The sequence below is a fragment of the Conger conger genome, chromosome 14, assembly GCF_963514075.1.
Source record: "Conger conger chromosome 14, fConCon1.1, whole genome shotgun sequence".
NCBI lineage: Eukaryota > Metazoa > Chordata > Actinopteri > Anguilliformes > Congridae > Conger > Conger conger.
Window position 1 is genome coordinate 27,089,061 of NC_083773.1, and position 20,373 is coordinate 27,109,433.

The 20,373-nt window shown below is 43.4% G+C and overlaps 1 protein-coding gene across 2 annotated transcripts in view; it reads right to left on the reverse strand.

Moving 5' to 3' along the window:
• arhgef25b (Rho guanine nucleotide exchange factor (GEF) 25b) overlaps nucleotides 1-20,373 on the reverse strand; it is a 68,771-nt gene that overhangs the window by 46,325 nt on the left and 2,073 nt on the right. The window contains exon 2 of one of the 2 annotated variants that reach the window (XM_061220249.1): nucleotides 14,770-14,908. In XM_061220249.1, the coding sequence (XP_061076233.1) occupies nucleotides 14,770-14,908 (139 nt within the window). Of the gene's footprint in view, nucleotides 1-1,625; nucleotides 2,107-14,769; nucleotides 14,909-20,373 lie in introns of those variants that run through there. The other variant, XM_061220250.1, reaches the window with a different exon arrangement.

The window sequence follows — 20,373 nt, forward strand, 5'->3', positions numbered from 1 at the left end:
CCCCCGACCTAACCCCTAAATGCTCCTGAAGAGCTGGTCGGTGCCTTGCATGGCAGCCAATCACTGTTGGGGTGTGAGTGTGTGTGAATGGGTGAATGAGAAGCATCAATTGGACAGCGCTTTGGATAAAGGCGCTATATAAATGGCAACCATTCACCAGTTACAGGGCTGTCTGTCTGTAGTGCCTCACCACGCGTCTCAGGAACATTTGGGACTTAATCTGCACTGCTGATCCCTCCTCCTGCTTCACACCAGGGCTGGTTTTGCTACTAATCCTCAGCGCTACAAGAGCAGTGAACTGATCCTGAAGTGCCAAAAGGGCGGGAGGGGGGCCGCAAGCGCGCATCCCTCAGAACATCGATTGATTGAAGAGGCTGCTAAATCCTGACGTGGTCACTTCGATTCATTGCTTGCTAATGACGGAGACCTGCGGAGCATGCAAAGTATTCAGAGTATTTCAGCTGCATTTTGAGTGTGACCACGGGCTGGGGGGACCACAACACGCGGCAAAAGGAATTCACAAACACAATGTGGAGAATTGAGAAAAAAAAATATATATATTTGGTTGGCCAGCCCAGACATTTATCAGAAATCTCTCCATGAGTCAGTTTCCTTCTAATGCGGAGAGTCTACTGGTATGTGTGAATGCATGATTGATGTTATTGTGGTTGTTCGCGTGTGAATATGGGTACGTATGTGTGTACCTGTGTGTGAGTGTGTGTGCCTGTCTCTGTTGGGATATTCAATTCATGGCAGCAATCCCTGTATTACTTACAAGATACAGCATATCACTTACAGAGTGCACCGGATTGGAACGGCGAGTTCATCATTTTTGGCTTTTTAACAGACAGATGTGGAGATATTGTTACAATACAGTTACCATCTGCCTGTCCTTACCATTTATTTGTGTGCACATACCAGACATCGCACACCGCTGCTGTATTTCATCTGTTGGGCTGCTCCTGGTGCCAGAGACCCTGAAACGGGCCACTTGGAGTGGGAGTTTTTCTTAAGCCCTGCTTTCTGGCGAAAGGAATTCTGTGCGTGACTCAGTGTTTCTGGGTTTGCTGTGACACCGTGGTAGGGGTACATAGCTACAGCCTGGTACATGCGGGAAAAGACGTGCTTCCGGACGCATACGTAACAGACACAGGGCCCTGCGTCTGTCCTGACCCCGTGGTGAACAGTACGCACACACCGCACCTCGGGGCCGACAAAGTCTTTTGATGCGCCCGTTTACAGCAGGAGCAGAGGAAACAGGGGGCAGGAGGACAAACTGCCCCCTCACCTCACGAGTATGAAAGAGAGGCGTGTTGGGAAGCAGAGGAGAAATGTTTCCAGAGCAGGAAAGAGAGAGAGAAAGAGACGGTGATATCAACCGGCTACGACAAAGTGATAGAGACGAGGGAACCGAGCAACGCGACCGAACGGGAGCTGTGGAGAGACAGCGAGACAGACGAAGAGAGGCCGCAGCAGCAGGTGGGGGTCAGAGAGAGAGAGAGAGAGAAAGAGAGGGAACCTCCGCGAGACCACAAAAACCCCCGCAACAATCCCAGAAACCCCATGCGGCAGTCACGCCGGCGGTGGGAGGGAGCCCGCGAGCGGATCGGACGGGTGCCACTGACCTCTGACCCAGGTGTAGCAGCATCCACACTTGGCCAGCACTTTCCGGAACAGGTGCTGGCAGGCGCACCCCCTGTGGCGCCGTCCCCCCTTCATGCCGAACCCCGGTCGCTGGTCGCAGGACGGCCGGCGATGGGCATGGCACGGCGCCCGCGCGCTCGTCACACCGAACACACGCGCGTGTGCGTGCCGCTGGCCCACCGGTATATCCCCAAAGAGCAGTCAACAAAAGTAGGTGTGGAAGAAAAACCCACGAGCAGACAGCAGCGTCCGCTCAGAAGTCCATGGAGTCCGGGCTGGATGAACACGCAGGCCGGCCTGAAGCTCGCCCCGGAGGGGGGGGGCTCTTCAGCGTTTCATGGTGAAGCAGTGGAGCGAGGAGGGCCCAGGTGAAGAAGGGATCCTCACCTTCCTCAAGCTGTGCCTTTTCTCCACTCCGCTCTCCGATCAAATAGCAGGCTAACAGTCTGCCTACCAGAGTGAGGGAGAGAGAGAGAGAGAGAGCGACAGAGAGAGAGGAGGGGAGGGGAGAGGGAGGAGCTGGCAGCTCTGGTTGCCGGCTATTCCAGGATTACGCCCCCCCCCTTGTTTTTTCCTCTCCTCTTCTCTCTCTCCCTCTCGTTCTCTCTCCCCCACTTGCTTTCTCTCTCTGTATATCATTTTCTCATATTTCCTTACACTTCCCTGCCTGCCACGGCCTTGTTAATGTCCTGGGCTTCTCACTGATATCGTTTTATCACTTCAGGCTGCGTTAGCTTCTGCTCTGCGGGATGGAAACTGGATAGGTGATGTGTGGACGGACCCCACTCTGAAACCCAACACCCCAGGCCAGCTTAAATGCCAGTCGCTCCTCGTCACTTCCCAGAGGCAGGGGGTAACGCAACCTTGTGATGTAATTACTGCTTCCAAATCTCATCTAAACAACTGTGTCATGCACACTCAGACACCTGTAAACACACACCTAAACATGACCTGCCCTACACACACACACCTAAACATGACCTCCTCTACATACACACACACTCTCACACACACACACAGACACACACACCTAAACATGACCTCATCTACACACACACACACACACACACATACAAACCTACAACATGACCTCTTCTACACACACACACACACACACACAGACCTAATGTGAAGACAAAAATAATTAATGAAACATGTATTTCAATCAATATGTCCATACATTCCCTTGTTTGGCTGTATTCATTTATGCATGGGTTGTGTTTAAATATTAAAGAGCAAACTGCATCTCAAAGACACTGTCACTCAAAAATGAGTAAAGTAGCACACCCCACAAGGAGAACAAAAATCAGAGTACTTATGTTTACATTTTTTCTATTTATTTTGGCACTGTGAATAAAATAAATAAATAATTAAATATCGCACCAGAGGGCAGCGCTGAGTTGCTGAGTCGTCAGAAGTCTGATCAATTACACATGCTTCCGGTGAACCAGGTGCACGGCGAACTTTACAATAAAGTAGAGTCAAACAAGCAAACGGGTCCTTTTTGAATGAGTGAAGTAGATATTCCCGCAGGGAACAAGTCACAGAATTAGGGTTTAACTCATTGCGTAGACTACCTCAGAGACGCTATTGGTAAGTATTGGTTACTATTTGGTATAACCTAACGATGTTCATTTAGAAAATGTGATTTACCATTTTTTATTTTATTTCTAGAAACTGCTGATGTTTCTGCACATTTAAGAACTGTTACGGTATACCTCCGCTTGTAAATGTAAAACCTCATGAATGCAAGGTTTGACAATGCTAAAGAAAACCTACAATGCATTTAGTATAATCATTCACGTTTATGCATTGATTAGCGGAAGTAATTAATCAATTAAGCATGGAACAAAGTAGCCGTTTTGATCGCGAAATAAAGGCCGTGCGCACTGCGCAGGTTGCCAGGACTTTATTTCTGGGTTTTGCTATTACGGCGCTGCGTCCAATTAAATTTTAAATTATTTTAGATATGTAGCGTTTGATACAGATGGCGTTGTTATATTTGAGGTGCAGTTTAATGATGTTTAAATGACAGAGAATGTGTGATTAAATTATAATAAGTAGTTGTATATATTTTCATTTATTTGTGGAGTAAAAAAGACTTGTTAATGTTAATAATGACAGCAGCTGATATGAGTTCATGAGTTGGTTTTCTGTAAAGGTTTTCAACCTAACTCAAAAATAAATGCAAGGAAAGGAGTTGAGTTGTCCAGGCGTTCTGAGCCATTTTTGAGTTTAGGCAGGCATTGAGGCAATGAACCCAGATAACTCACTTCTACACACACGCACGCACGCGCGCACACGACCTCCCCTACACACACACGCGCGCACGTGCACACACACCTACAACATGTAGTGTGATGTTGGCTCCTTTTTTTAACAATAATTGACTTCACCGATTTAGTCGATTGATCCAGCTTTCACTAATTATGGGGTCCTGACGCTGATCTGGAGGCTGCAGGTAAGGCTTGCCTCCAATTCCACATGGTATGGTTTTATTTTACACAATGCACAACTGCTTGGAGATCTGACAGCAGCACAGGATCATAATAACATATGGCCCTTCTTTTCCAGAGGTTATTTTCTGTGACTGGCAGGAGGATTTATAATGATGCATGCTCAGCACACACGCACAGAAAGCCCTGATTGGTGGAGACCAATGCTGCACTAAAATGTGTGCGTGTGTGAGTGGGAAAATGTTTGAGTGTGTCAGTGCCTGTGCTAGTACACATTTGTTACCGTGCGTGCGTGCGTGCATGCGTTAATGAATGCAGATGACCATGAGGTGGAGATGCACTGCATTCTGACTCTTTACATACGTTTAATTCAAACTTTTAATAATTAATCAAACTGTGCAATCGAGCTCAGGTGGAATGTCTTTTTGACTGTCTTTTTGTTTAGAACAGCCCTTCATCGTATTTTACTAGTCATGGATTTTATGCTTTTAACCTGTGGAAGAACCTATGCTCTTGTAAATTGCTTTGGATTAAAAGCGGAAAAAAGGAAAAATATCAGGTACTCCCAGACCTGGGTTTCACAATGCAGGCCTCTCCCCCAAAACACACGCGTGCCAGTCTGCCCCATCTCCCACAGCCTCTCGCAGAGAAGTCTAAACAGAAGAAAAAGTACGGCCCTCAGTCCTTAATAGCTCAGATGAAGCTTACGTAAAAATCAAGGTCAATTACAATTCTGCACAGGCTTCAGGCAGTTACCCTGAGCCTGTTTTTTATATAGGCCACATAGTTCACTCAGTTACAGCGCGGTTGCTTGTTGCCCTGGAGAGCATTCTTTTTATTTATTTTTTTTACATGAAGCTGTACAAAGGAGTTCGCTTTGGTCAGTGTGGGGTTTTTTTTTTGTTTTTTTTTTTCTTATAAGCGATGGCTTTTTCCCCCCATTTGTTATATAGCCTATTATCCTTGGGATAATCAATAAGGAAATGCTATATGAGCATGACTACAAAGCTGGGAATGGCAACTGCTAGTTTAAATCTACAGGACCAACATATGATGTCGCACAACTGGATTGAATGACTTCCAGCCATTGGCTACTTCTGAATAAACCCCTGCACACCACAGCAACAACTCAAGATCCCTTACAAATGTAGACTGGCGATACTGAGAGAAAGAGATTCCTAACAGGGCCTGTTATTCTCTTCTTGTTTTTATAAATATGTAAGTTTTTATTCATGATTTTAGTAATTTTTCTTTGTAAGACAATAATATATTTTCAGCTTATTTTTTAGACCGCTCACAGACATTTAAGCTACGCCACGAATCATCAACTATGGCCCTCAAATACAAATCCAGCCCTGGTTTTTTCCCCCTGGGTAAGCAGTGCTACCTATTGGCCAGCCCAGACTGCCTTCACACCTGACTCCCAGGTAAAGCGAGGGTAGAGGAGCAGCAGTTCTACACGCTGCTCCACTCCTTCCACACACTGTGCTGCTCCTTTCACACACTGCTGCTCCTTCCACACACTGTGCTGCTCCTTCCACACACTGTGCTGCTCCTCCCACACACTGTGCTGTCCCCATGTGGCCGTGCCAGGCTCAGCGGTCACGACCGTTTGCCTCTCCCCCCCGGGGCTTGAGGGACGGTCGGTGACAGAGAGGAAGCAGGGGAGGACTGGAGAGGTGGAAACCGGTTATACATCAAAGTCCAGCAGAAATAAAGACGGATTCACAGTTTGATTATCGATACACCGCCTGCATAACAACCACCCTACACACACACACTCCCAAGTTGTTTTGTGTTTTTGCTTATTTTTTGGGTGTGTGTCAGTGTGCCAACACACACTCTCTCTATACACATAAATACGCAAATACACAGTATGACTACTAATCAAACTCAGTGTAAGGGGAGGGCAGTGAGTGAACTGTGTACAGTTTTGTGTGCTGGGCCACAGAAATACACACACGTATGTATATTATAGTATATAACACATTATTGAAAACAAGAACATTCACTATCTTTAAGTTTACCATTTACCGTCTTCCAGTTATGTTTGTTACATCAATTAAACATAATATTACCCAGAATCTAGCAACTTGATCAGAGAGATTGGACTTTCTCAACTAAAAAACAAAAACAAAAAAACACTGTCCAGTGCTAGAACAAAAGCAGATGTATAGTAACCTGCACTCGCCAAAGTTACTTAGTTCCCTAAAGGTAAAGAGTAATTGATGTCAGGGTGTTTTTTGTAATTTACAACTTGGAGTAATTTCCATTGATTTATTATGATACTTTTATTGTGATTTTGTGATTCTTCTCATTTCATAAAATGAATATACAAATGTGTGTATTAACATTTACAATCCATGATGACATGGCATGGCACCATCTTGAAAATTTGTGATGTCATGCATTTATAGGAGTTTATTTACTGAGGAGCCATTTCATTTACATCTTTGTTCCTTTACATTTTGAAATGACAGTATATCTTTTAAAAACTATTTTCAGAGAAATGTTCTTTAATGCTCCTTTGAGGGGTGACCGGCAGGTGGTGAAAGGCCGCACACGTTTGGGCGTGGCACTGCTGTCGGTGCCGTGACCTCGCTGGGCTCGCAGGGCACATGTACAGAAATGGCGTGCACATGAGCTGCCTGCTTCAGCATAAGGCCATTACATAATTCAGGCTTTTACACCAGCCTCCTCTCCTGAGACTACTGCTATGGTGCTGGGAATAAATATCTGTCAGCATGGTTCACACATACTTTCTCTTTCTCTGACACACACTATCTCTCTCTCTCTTGCTCTCTCTCTCACACACACTCTCACCCTCTCCCACTTTCTACAGGCACATAAACATACAGGCAATCACTTGTAGCTCAGTAGATGAAGTATTAATGGGCAGTTGATCTTAAGCACAGACTGAAGGAAGTGCTCACAGTAGGCCAAGGAGGAAAATAAACTAGCTGACATGGAAAGGGGCCAGTGGATGGGGGGTGTTTCTGGGTCATCCAGAGAGGCTCACCCTCCTCTTAATGTCCATGCAGGGAGAGTGCTCTTTCCTCACCAAGGGGAAAGTTTACACTCACCGCCTGGTCAATCAAAGCACCCAGCGGACATCACTTGTACTCATTTTCTCTTTTCTCTGGCTCTGTCTCTCCCTCCCCCCTCCATCTCTCCCCCACCCCCCATCCTGTCTCTCTCACACCCACATAAACAGAGACGTCATGAGCCACCAGGCCCAGCCAGCAATCTCAATCCTTCAGGAGATTACAGCTATAAAAATATCGAAATGCGGGCCCCTGAACACGCTCTTAAGCCCCTGTAAAAGCCCTGCATTAATGACAGGCCCACAAACTGCCAGGCTCTGTCTCTTCTCCCCTGTCTCGCCAACCAACCAGACCAGATATTCCATCCCATAAAGCGATAAGAGGGCCTGAATCATGGATGAATCTCAAATAGGATTTTATAAACATCCTGGGCATTAGGCAATCAATAGCAGTGTGCCTGCAGTTTCGAGGCTCGAGGACAGAGGGCGCTCCTTCCTTTTATTCTTCTCTAACTCTCATTACGTTCCCACGCAAAAATACAGTTATAGGCCATGTGTGGAAGAAAACACAAACTCACTAACAACTGAAATTAAACAGTACAGCGAAGATCCAGATTTCTGCAACAAATTCCAAAAGCACCTCTCGTTTCAGATTATGGTGTTACTGTAAAGGATGATAATCCAAAAGAAATTGAATAAAACGTGAAATAAATATATTTCAGGAACTTTCAGTTGGGCTACATAACGGCAGGCAACAAAGTTTTGAGAACTGCAGACTATCTCAGCTAAAGCTACTATAAAAAACCTACTATACTAGATTATGTTGCATGTCTATCTATAGCTATTTACTGCTCACAAAATATCAGCATCCTACTGCCAAGTACGAGTCAGTTGGCAACTAAAAACGTTTTTGACCTCTGCCCCCTCTCAGACTTCAACATCAAGTCGCTAACTTTGGCTATGGCCTTGCATGACCCCATGGACGTTATCCACAGTGTCCACCAAAATTATTGGCACCCTAGACAGGCCACGAAGAAAGTTTTTCATTGAACTGGTGTGGATGTCAATGTGAAACACTATTCAATACAGTAGATCATTTTTTCCATGCGTACCTGGTGACCCACCTTGATTCTTGAATTACCCCCTAGAGCAGTGGGACAAAAGTCTTGTCCCTGGGCCAAGCAGTACTGCTGGTTTCCATTCTCCAACTCTAATCAGGACTGATTCACAAGAAACACTGGGCACCAGGTGAGTGCCAATCAGTCCCATTAATTAATTGCCTATCGAGTAGAAAAGAAAACTGTAATTCTAGCATTGAGTGCTAGACTTGAGTATCCCTGCCCTAAAGGACACTGCAGACAGCACCCACCCCCACATCCACATTTCATCACAACACCTCTTCCCAGTTCAACAGGAACATGAACAATATGTGGCACCCCCTGCCATCCCTCTCCCGCAGGTTTCTCTGAGGCAGGTAGCCCCCGCGGAAACATCTCCATAGCTAGCGCTCGGGAAGCCTCTCAGTGTCATGCACGTTTCACGGCTGTGTGTTCACACAGCATACACACGCACACACACACACACACACACACATTCATCAGTGTACACAGGTCTACACCTAAGGAAAAATATGATACTGAAGATGACTGAAGAAACAATAAAAGTAAAAGCATCTTGGCACTCAGGTGATCCACTGTGCAAGAGTGCTCAGAATTTCAAACCAGAGCAAAAAGCGACACGTACACAGATCACTGGGGTGGATCAAGACGCTCGGGTACACTTGCCGAATCGGAACCGGCAGCCCTCCTGCTGGCCCACTTCCTCTAGACCCTTTTTCGTGCTGAATTTGATCCAAATCATGCCGCTGAACAGGGATTAGCGCTATCTCCCATCTTCTCTTCCCCTCTATCTTCTTTCCTCTCCAAGTCAGAGCGGAGAGCCAATTAAGGCAAACTTACGTTTGGGACAGAGGGGGAGGGGGAGGGAGAGGGGGCGTAGGGGGGAGTTTTGGCACGGTGCCTGATGCTGCCGCTGGGCCGTTTGGTCTGCGCCGCGCACCATCTACTGAGCTGTCTGCGCCGGAGATCAGGCAGACAGCACGGGCTCAGTCAAGAGGAGAGAGAAGAAACAGGGCAGAGGTCTTCCCAGATGGTGGTATATACTGCCCCCTAGGTGTCCAGCAGGGTAGTGCTTAAACACATCCTAGGCTGTATTCGATTAAAGCACGTCCTCAACTGTCACTCAAAATTGAATGAAAGTGCTCTTTTTTTTTTACTTCACAAACAGTGAGTTAATTTTGATGATGTTGAACTGGCCCAACAGTGTTAAGTGGAAAATAAACACTGCCGTTTCATTTTATTTAATCTAAGGACAAATTTGAATTACAATGCCTGCTTTCTGTTCTTTAACAGAGTTTGACATTACCTCGTTTGGACAACAAATATTGTCTAACTGTTTCATTTGTCATCATAACTTTCTGTCCCACACTGTGACTAAACAGTACAGTCAATTGTCCCCAGGATCCTGGGGAAGACTGTTTCTACAGCAGTGGTGCTAATCACACTCTACAGTTTTGTATGGGATGGGCTTTAAATGCACATTAAATGCTGTAAAAATGAAAGGACCACATTCCTGTCCAGGTTCTATCTTACCTTAGCACACACAGACATATATTAAGTGCTGACATTCAATGTTCACTATATTCTTAAGATTAGGCCCAAATTTAAACCTTTTGGTCTTCATACATCGTACTATATGGTAAAGGCTAAAGGCAATATTTTATACTCCAAATATAAAAACTCATTTTATATAAGCTTAGTTGGAATTGAGAATGGCCGATGAGTGAGTACCTAACTTCTGACAGCAAATATGTTTAACTGTGCTCCTATTTAAGTAAAAAAAGGTGCTTAGCTCAACATAGTGGGGGGAGGTAGAATTGGCAGGGGACCAGCAGAGACAGATATACACACCACGGAACATTCCGGCAGGCGGGAATGTAGTGAAGAGAGAAAATAAACGCACGCAGGCCCGCGGCCTTCTCCAGCGGACTGCTTCCCCACCAGCCACAGCTGCACACGCTCCACGAGCCTTAGGCCCCTGTGAGTCGCGTTCTCCTTCAGGCCTGCGCTCTGCCACCAGCCGCCACTGAACCTGAGCCCAGGCGTCTGCCTCTGGAACCTGTCAGCTTCCCCGTTTATTCTCTCCAGCAAGACCAGGGATCAAAGGCTTATTTCCACTTTGCTTTTCATCTCAGGAGACTTGCCTTTCAAAAGCCAGACCGGGAGCATACTCTTTGAGGAGCAGGACACCCTCCTGCATCACTTTGATTAATGCAAGGCTGGTCTAAGTTTGATTTCTGCAGAAAGACTGAATCACACCACCACCCCCCCACCCCCCACCCCCAAACTCACTCAAACATGCATTCAGACTGTTGAAATTTTGGAAAAAATAAATCAGTCAACCAAATTAGAAGAAGCAAACGCTCCAAGAGGTCTGGCCTGGACTGCATAACAATGACAGCTCATTCCAAAGATATCCAGACTACTCCAAAATACCCTGAGACATTGCAGGTACACATATTTCCTATTTTATTCTGGAAAATGGTCAAAAACACTTTTGCTCACATGAAGAAATGTGACCTTAAAGTATTTCTGTACTTCGTTGCTTGGGTAATTCGGTTATAAATAAGTTACCAAGTGGTTAATTTAAGAAATAGATTTGCGAAATATGTCTTTAAAACCCAGTTAAGAAGTATTTAACATTTACAAAGAAAGGAATCCACATCTTTCACCTGTATAACACAAGTGCAGCCCAATTGGAACAATCTGAGATGCAACCCATTTGAATGAGAATCATGAAATTATGAGAAACCGTTAATATGACATTCTGCTCACAGCATGCATGCTCCAGTTATGATGCACCACACTCTTTATCTGATCACTTCTACACAATGCAACATGACTGGCAGTAATCTGTACAGGACGCTAATGTAGGAGACAGAAGGACATACTGAGTCAATGCACTTTGTGGACATGTGCACATGATCATGTCTCTGAGTGTGTGTGTGCGTGTATGTGTGTGCACATATTCATGTCTGCGTGTGTGTGATTGTGAGCGTACACTATAAAAATGATGAATTATACATCAGTAACTAGAATCCACTCCAGAAATTCTGCAGGATTGAACCCACCAATCACTCAGCACACATTCTCCTGCAGGGACAGACCACGCACAGCAGTGTTTAGTTAAGTATCTTTTATCATTGGAGACACATTTGAAAAAATCTTTGTAGTGTAGATGCTTTAAGTCATTTGGATTGGAAAGAACTTAATAATTTTACAGTTATCATTCCTGCTGTAAACAGGCCTCTGAATTGTCCGTGGTTGGAGGGGAAACAGTTCCAGTGAGTTCTGGGGTTATTGCATACCCAGAATTCCCTTGTGCTCCATTTCACCGATTCCAGTAAGTAGCGACACCAGGGATGACACCGCTCAAACATGCTGCATTTCCATTCACGGAATAACCCATATTTCCAATATTTAAACGAGGAACAAAAGAGTGTGTGAGAGATCCATAAAGACAGGCAATATCTAAGGTTTGCACAAACAGCCCTTTTAAGGTCATGGCAGTCTGAGTCTGGGGGTAATCTGGCAGTGACTGCAGAGCATGGGAGGGGGTAATTTTTTAAGTGGGACCCACTGACTGATATTACTGCAAATGACTGCTCATTTGTGCTTTTGGTGTGTTCAGAATTGATGTGTCCTGTTGGAAACTTATACTGCCGTTTTAACGGTCTGTGCTTGGAAATACTTAACGTAAGTCCAGTACTTTTTGTGATATTTGTTTTCTCAGTTGCAGAACATTCATTATTTTTGCCATTTGTCTTTTGTTGTATATAGAGGGCTTTTAAGAGGACATTTTCCTCATATCTCATATTTTAAGTGATGTTTAAATGTTGCTAATGTCTGTAATTTCACAAGGGCAACGAAGGTGGAAAATGATTATTAAGAATGAAACCGATAAGTGAAATGTATTTAATATTGTTAGATTTTAGGTGATTTGTTTTAGACAGGAAGGCAACTCACCGGGAACAGGAAGCCATTTGAAAGCACTCTAAACTTCACATTCTGTTTTTTTTATTTTAGACCCATTAGACTTGGCCACTGCCACGCAGCTTCAAGTCAACCTCGGAAAAAGAAAACATTTCAAAAGCTCTGGCCTGTATGTGCAGATCGGCCCGTGACAACGACGTTCTGTTATTACACAAGAATAATGCACTTATTAACTCCATGCAAAACAATTACAAAAATAACTGTGTGGTGGAATTAAGCAATATTCTCGGAATGAGGTAAAAAGACGGGGGGAAATCGGAAAGATATGAGTCAAGGGTTAAGGAAAAGCTAATCCAGTGAAAGGATGTTCTACCAGAGAATGTGAGTCAGAGACGCAGAGGAGAAGAAAACGGGTTCAGCTCTTGCGCAAAGTGGCGTCGATGTGATTTAGCAAATGTCCTTGCGGTCTTGTGACTGTCGCCGAATGCAGCTCTAATCTTGAACAGATGGACTATCATCTGTAAGTGGCCCTCAAATCAGTTCCACATATACACGTCTGTGACTTCTCAAACTGTTATATTTCCTCTTTTCTTAGATGGCGGCTAGTTCATTTATTTAAGAAACTGTTTTGGTTGATGGCTACTGCTTTGTCAGTAAACATTAGTCTGTAGATAGGGTACTGAATCTAAACCAGCAGAGGAAAAAGGCATAGAGCAAATTGTGTATCCCTCAGCATGTCTTTACAGTGAACATTTCTCTGGTGAAAGGTCAGAGAAAAGTCATTGAAAAGCCACTGAGATGAAACCTCAGCTGACTATCCAAAGTTGAAAAGTAAACGCTTTTTAGCTGACTAGAACCTACAGTAGCCAGGCTACATCCGGGTAAATCCTGACATATACTGGGGTTAACCTAGTCCTTTTACATCAAAACATACAGAAGACCTAGATTTCCACCCATCTAGATTCTGGCATGTGTTCACTAGGTACTATGGACTACCATGAGTGGGTGGCACAGAGGATAGGTACAGGCCAGGTATTTGGGTAGAAGTGATATTGTTCTGTAGAGAACTCCCAACTGTCACAGTGGATTATTTACACATGGTGATAAGGGGTGATGGTTCTTCTTCCCTACGCTACCAAGGTGCACATGGAAACAGGAGCAGTGATTAAGATAAAAACTCAAATCTTTACAATCTCGCACCAAGTTCAGCAAGAATCTTTTTCCTTTTGCTGGAACAGATCTGGTCCTGCTCCTTTGTGGCAATCCCTACCATATGGCTCCAGACAGTCACCTTCAAAAAACAATGGGCTGCTGGGAGGCCCGTGTGTACACATGTGTATGTGTGTGTGTGGGCCTGTGTGTGTGTGTGTGTGTGTGTGTGCGTGTGTTTGTGTGTGTGTGTGTGTGTGTGTATGCATCTGTGCATGTGTCAGTGGCTGACACCATATGCTTTGGAAGTGAGTATGCTTGTCTGGTTGGTGAAGAAGCACTGCAGATGAAAATGATCAGGTATTCCAAATATTGGGAGAAAATGAGGGGAAAGCATTAAAAAAGACAACTGTGTGTTTAACTGTAAGCCCCAGAAAATCTGTTCAATCTGAAATTGACTGTGTGATGCTAAACCAGGTTAGACAGTCTGAGGTGCATTTATAATGGCAGACCAGACCAGATGCCAGACCAGATTAAACAAATGCAAAATTCCTATTAGGCTGATCCCTTCTGGCCCAGCGGTCAGAGGGGCATTTTGGGTGAAATGTAATTTCATCAATTATTTAACTCATTGGGGAGGACTGTGTCCGCTTCTGCCCAGTCAACCAATCAGAGAGCAGGAGGAAAAATCCAAGATCAGGCATTGATGATATCACCTCTGTCACGTCTGCTGTCTGACGGAGCTGCACTGTAGCTAAATCCTTTCTGGAACTTCAAGGTTGATACTGTAGTCTGAGACATAACACGCCAACCAATAACGGCTGTCGCAGTCAAAGCCTGCCTGCTAACCCCGGCCCCAACTTCGCATGGAAAGAACAGAGTTCCTTTAAGGAAACCGGGGCTGTGAGCGGAGTCTCTGTGGGCTACGCTACGGCGCGTGAGACGTATGCTGTGAACAAACGGCCAGCTGCCTGGGCCAGGGTTCACATCTGGAAGCGGTTGGAGATGGTGCCCCCTCCACGTTCACGCCGGCACATTAACAAGGCCTATCGCATTTCCTCAGTCCCCGATTCTGAACCCCGATAAAGCCATACGCTACGCCCAAGCAATCAGCTAATTCTGCTGCACAGCCTGCGCACTTCAGCGAGCTGGAGTCTGCTGAGGACCACTCCGATTATATCTAAATTGTCGCTCTTTAAGTGAAATCAGTAATGAGTGCTTCACATCTACCCTTGTCTGAGTCTTAATGTGGAGGAGACCGCTGACTCCATCTAACATCAGGTACTGACACCTGATCCAGAGAGGCCCTCCCAGTGTTGTAGGCCTTGTTTCTTCAGTTTGTAGAAGGGCAACTGTAACCACAGATTCAAATGCTGTGTTTTCCCATTCTACTTAGACTTAAGGAATGTATAGAATCTGCCCTTACCTTCTCCCGATTGGCAGCTTTTAATGGGATGGTCTTGGGCCCCCCGCTCTGGATCCAGCCCCATTGGACCCCAATGCACCAGATCCACCCCATGTCCCTCCTCCTCCACCAAGGGATGTTTTTCACTGGTCTCTGAAATCTGCAAGCAATACAGAGAGAGGTTTGGCTAATGCTTGTTCAGGCCAATATTCAGTCTAATATACAGTATATCTAAGGAATTCTAATTAACAAATGCAATGTTAATGAGAGAGGTCAGAGGAGAAGGACCAGACTGGTCGAAGGTGACAGTAAGGCAAACAACCACAATTACAGGATGCAGAAGAGCAACTCTGAACACACAATGCACAAACCTCTAAGTGGATAGGCTACAGCAGCAGAAGATATTTATGAAATAAGTCTAATAAATATCTAATAAAGTGCTCACTGAGTGCATATCAAGTTAAATGATGACTATTACATGTATTGTGATTAATGTTTTTCTTGGTTTGATTCTGTACTCCTCAATTAGTTTGTAATCAAACAATTAGCACATGGTTAAAGTGCAGATTGTCAGCTTTTATGTAAGGATTTTTATACACTTTGGTTTCACATTTTCAATTCATTTTTGTTTTTTATACATACTGTAGTGCTCCACACTTGACCTTAATCTGAAACATTACGTGCATCAGATTGTGTATAAAAAGCCAAACAGTATGGAGCTCACTGTTCATCCATATCGGGTGATCTGTGTAGTGACTATGGAGAAAAATGTGTTCTGCTGTAATGCCTGCTCGGATCATCCAGAACAGATACTTACGTATATTAAAGCTGACAGCATGTACTTTATCCTCATGTTCATGGTTTTCTTTCAAATCCAATGTTTTGGAGTACAGAGCCAAAACAAAAAAAAATTGTGTCACGGTCCATTTTGTTTTATGGGGGTTTGAATGCAAAGCGCTCAGAAGTATTTGTGCATGTGCCTAGAGAGGAAGCGCTGGTGACCTGTGGTGAAACTGACAGTGGCATTTTAAGTGTTATTGATCAGCCCCAAAGTGGCTTATCTCCTTATCATACAGCCCCTCATCCCATCCACAACCAGAACCTACAAACACGGCAAAGATCCAATCCACAACCAGCACCTACAAACACGGCAAAGATCCCATCCACAACCAGCACCTACAAACACGGCAAAGATCCCATCCAAAACCAGCACCTACAAACATGGCAAAGATCCCATCCACAACCAGCACTTACAAACATGGCAAAGATCCCATCCACAACCAGCACTTACAAACACAGCAAAGATCCCATCCACAACCAGCACTTACAAACACGGCAAAGATCCCATCCACAACCAGCACTTACAAACACGGCAAAGATCCCATCCACAACCAGCACTTACAAACACGGCAAGGATCCCATCCACGACCAGCAACCAGATAAATATTACTTCTATTTTATAGCAACTTATTTTGATGGGAAATTACACAATTCAAATGCTTTAATGTTTCCTAATACAGTATTATGTCAATATTATACCAGGTCATCATGTTAATGTAATTGTATACTTATTACAGCATTGGTTACAGCCAACTTTAAAGCTAATCTATTTTTGTCCATCCATACAAATATCTTTTTAAAATTCGATGCTACATAAGGTTTGGTACGGTATTAGGTCAGGGGTCCTTGAGCCCCTGTATTACAGTGTTTTTGCATATAATTTCAGTAATCGAATAGGATTAAATATAAAAATTGGGCATTTCAAAACAAGAAGCTGTGATCCTGATCCTGATCCCAAAATTCTAAGGTGGAGATTAGGATAGTTTTGATACTGAAAATGAGGATAATCTTGATCCCACTGAGAGGGGGATTTAAAGTTGGGGACATTTCAGGTACTGCTGTAATACATTATCTTGAAAAGAAAAAGGAATTCGAACCTCACCTGCAGGTGGCGCCTTAACTTAACTGAGAAACCTTTAGATATTAACAAAAAACAAGAACAACTCAACAAAAAAAATCAGGTGTAATCATTGCCTAGCATTCATTTTAAAACTTGACACTGAAAATCTGTAAGAAATTATGTTGCTGTATCTACACCTAGAATTATGCACTGTCTAATCTCCCCATTCCTTTACAACCTTCCCTCAACCCCTCCCTTCCTCCTGCTCCCTTTCTCACCGTCATCGTTGGCCTGTTGCTGCCCTTGCATAAATATACGAGGGCTGGGATTTAAAGCCATAAGGGTTAAGTGTCAAGTGCGGTGCATGTGCATGTTTATGTGTGTGTCTGAGCATGTGTATGAGTCTGCATGTATTGTGCACATTCGTATGTCCATTTCCTGTGTGTTTTTGGCATATAACTGTTAAGTGTGAATGTGTGTATACAGTTTTTTCTCCATTAACTGTTAAATTAAGTGATGGTAACACTTTGACACAAGCTAATGATGTGTCAATCACTGTCTTGGCAAACAATCCAAAGGATTTACTCAATGACTCGACTGAAGTCGCTGATGGCATATTGCAGATCTGCCCATGTATGGTCTTCTGAAGGAGAATATATATTGCATTAAGACAGAACAGATAAAGAAAACAACATTGGCAAAAATAGAATTAAAAAAATTTGAAACAAAAGTGAAAGTCAAGCATACATAGTATAAACAGTAAACAGAATATCTCTGTGACAAAATGTTCATATTTTCTTATTTGGAAACCACATTGAGCTCCAGATTGCATTCATTCAAGAGTCATACATGTGGTTAGCTTCAGTTACATAAAATCTGAAAAGTATTAATGATGAATAATTGTGGATGATAACTGAATCGTACATTTAATCCTAAAAAAGTGCCTTTGAACTGTTTGTGCTATGTCTAATGTTGCCTTCTGCCGACTGCTGCCAAAGCAGATTTTGGCTTTCCTACTTTTGTAATATATGAGGCTGTAAATAAACTGTGCGGACAGCCATTTTTAAATCACAGATATATAAATTCTAAATTTGAAGGTATCCCCGAACTCAGTTCAACCCAGAAGCAGCCAGACATGTTCAGTTGTTGGAATATTTGAGGTTCAAGCTACACTACAAAACTCAGAAGTAGGACTCCAACTAACTACCTTATTACTGAAGATTAACACTTGGAAATCACTGAACTACAACTAACACAATTGGCTGTCAGAAGTGAAAAGCTCCTGTCCCTAATCCTGTCTTTCTAGGAAGAACATTCTGTTATGTTCCAAAAGTTAATGGAACAGGAAGTTCACTCTGAATGGTTTGCAACATTTAGTAACACTCCTTGGGAGATGATTCCTGTGTTTGTCATGGAGGTGAGGATGTTTGTTCCTGTTGGGTATATGGTGGGGTAACATATTAAAAAAACAAGTATGCAATTGGCCACAGCATAAACATTTTTGTTTGTTTTTTTGCTTTTTATGAAGATTATGTGTGTACCATACTTTCTCATGTATTTCTTAGGTTTTGATACTTTAGTCTTGATGGTCCACATGTGCCCTTCAAATTCAGTCATTATACATGTCTCTGCTATGTGTCGCCACACAGTAAAAAAGCTTTATTTAATAGTATTGAAATTAGGCCTGGGAGTAAAGGGTTAAATGGTTTTTAAAACAAGACAAGGACAGAATGCAAATTTAAAATACTAACTGACATATCTCCTCAGTTGAATTGCAAGATATACTGAACCAAAGTGAACTGCATTGCTTTTCCTGATCATTGATAATTATTGGTCTCGTTATTAAAACAATTTGCACACTTTAAGGTCTTAATAAATCATGCCCAATATTAATATATAGGTTAAGCAATTAACCAAAAAGTGATGGGATCTGGTAACAAACAACAAGATATTCTCTCTTCAAAAAACAACACTAAATCCCCCCATTTTTCTCTTACTACCACACTTGCTCTGTGGTACACTGGCTTACAGTGACTGAAGAAGGCTGTCTAGGAAGGTTAGAGTGTCTTGTGAAATTAAGAATTATGCAGGGACAAAAGCGGCCATAGCGTCATGGCATCTTGATATGTCGACTCTCTTTAATAAGTGTAGTTACAACAGCAGGTGATCACTATGTCTCTATTCAGGAGGGTGTAAAGAGTTGCTGATGTCTGATTCTGTCAAATCAGAATGGAATATTCCTGGGAAAAAAAGCATGGAATTCCAGGAACAACCATGGAAAGCAGACTGCAAAACTACAAAACCACCCCTTTAAAATTAGAGTGCAGTAAATGTGTGTTTAAAGTTAAAGAAAAAACGTTAGGTGCAGATCCTGAGCAGATTGTTGTTTTGTCAGCAGCAAGTTTTTATGATAATTATTGTTATTTACAGAAAGTGTAATCTCTCTCATAATATACAACAAATAATATTTTTTCTGAAAATAACCATCTACACATTATAGGCAGCATCAGACCCAAATTGGATAGCCAGTACGTTTTTCTGTAATGTGTTTTTAAAGGTAGGTGTTGTCCCCAAAAACGAGCAGGCTGGAACTCATGGGTTGCCCACATTCTCAAGCACAACAAACAGGAAAGCCCTTCCATAACAAACATCCAAAAATACCTCATAAGAGGGGATTCCTAGAAATAGAACTGCACGAGGGACCCAGCACACTCCAGAGACTACCTACAAGTTTTACTGAAAAATTCCTTGTCAAACAATAATTAGAATTTAATCAACCCACTGTAAAATGACTGGTAGAAAAATATGATTTGGAAACAACAAAGATTTCAGAATCTGAAATCATATTCAAATTAGTTCCTTTTTCCAGCAGCATTAGAAGAATAATTATTACATAATTTGCAGAAACCAAAACTGTCAGATGAAATACATAATTCAATAAAAGCCAACCAATTTACCATCACTAGAATATAATGACACATACAAAGCCAATGTGAATCTCCTACATGTATCCAGCAGCTCCATATTTGATGAGAGTGGAAACGCAGGGACTTTGCAGCGAGGGGGGGGGGGGGGACTGGGGGGATCGGCACAGCCTGTCAGGGCCAGCCTTTTATGGGAAACAGCATATCAGTTGATCAAACCAGCCTGGCTGTGTAGCCAAAGTCTTGGAGGTGGCAATTAATCAGCAAGGCAGCTCGGAGCGGCAGGGCGTGTTGAAGAGTTTCAGCCTGTAAATGTGCTCGGGGTTATGTTTTTACTGAGTCACCTTAGTCAGCGTTACTTTCCTTGGGATCTGCATGTTTCCTGGGGCTGCCAATGAATGCTACCTGTTTACATATCTCTCTCTCTCTAATGCACACACACACGCACTCTCTCTTTCACACACACACACACACACACACACACACTTTCTCCCTCACTTTTCCTAAGAAGCTGTTATCAAGTTTATCTTATCTCACCTGTGGAATGTCTATGTAAATAGCTACTGCCTTATTCTGAGGCCTTTCCTTAGTGGGAGAGCAAAGCAAGCCGTGACTCGGTAGTCAGGACCAGATCTGGCAGTGTAACCGGCTATAACGGATATTATGAGACACCTCTGCCAAGTCCCACCTAGCCTAAATGTCAATAGCTTTGCATGTGCAGTCACTGTTATCCACTCATAGGTTGTCCAGCCCTAGTTAACGTTGTTGTTCAAAACACCAAAATACCAGATGTTCTCTTAC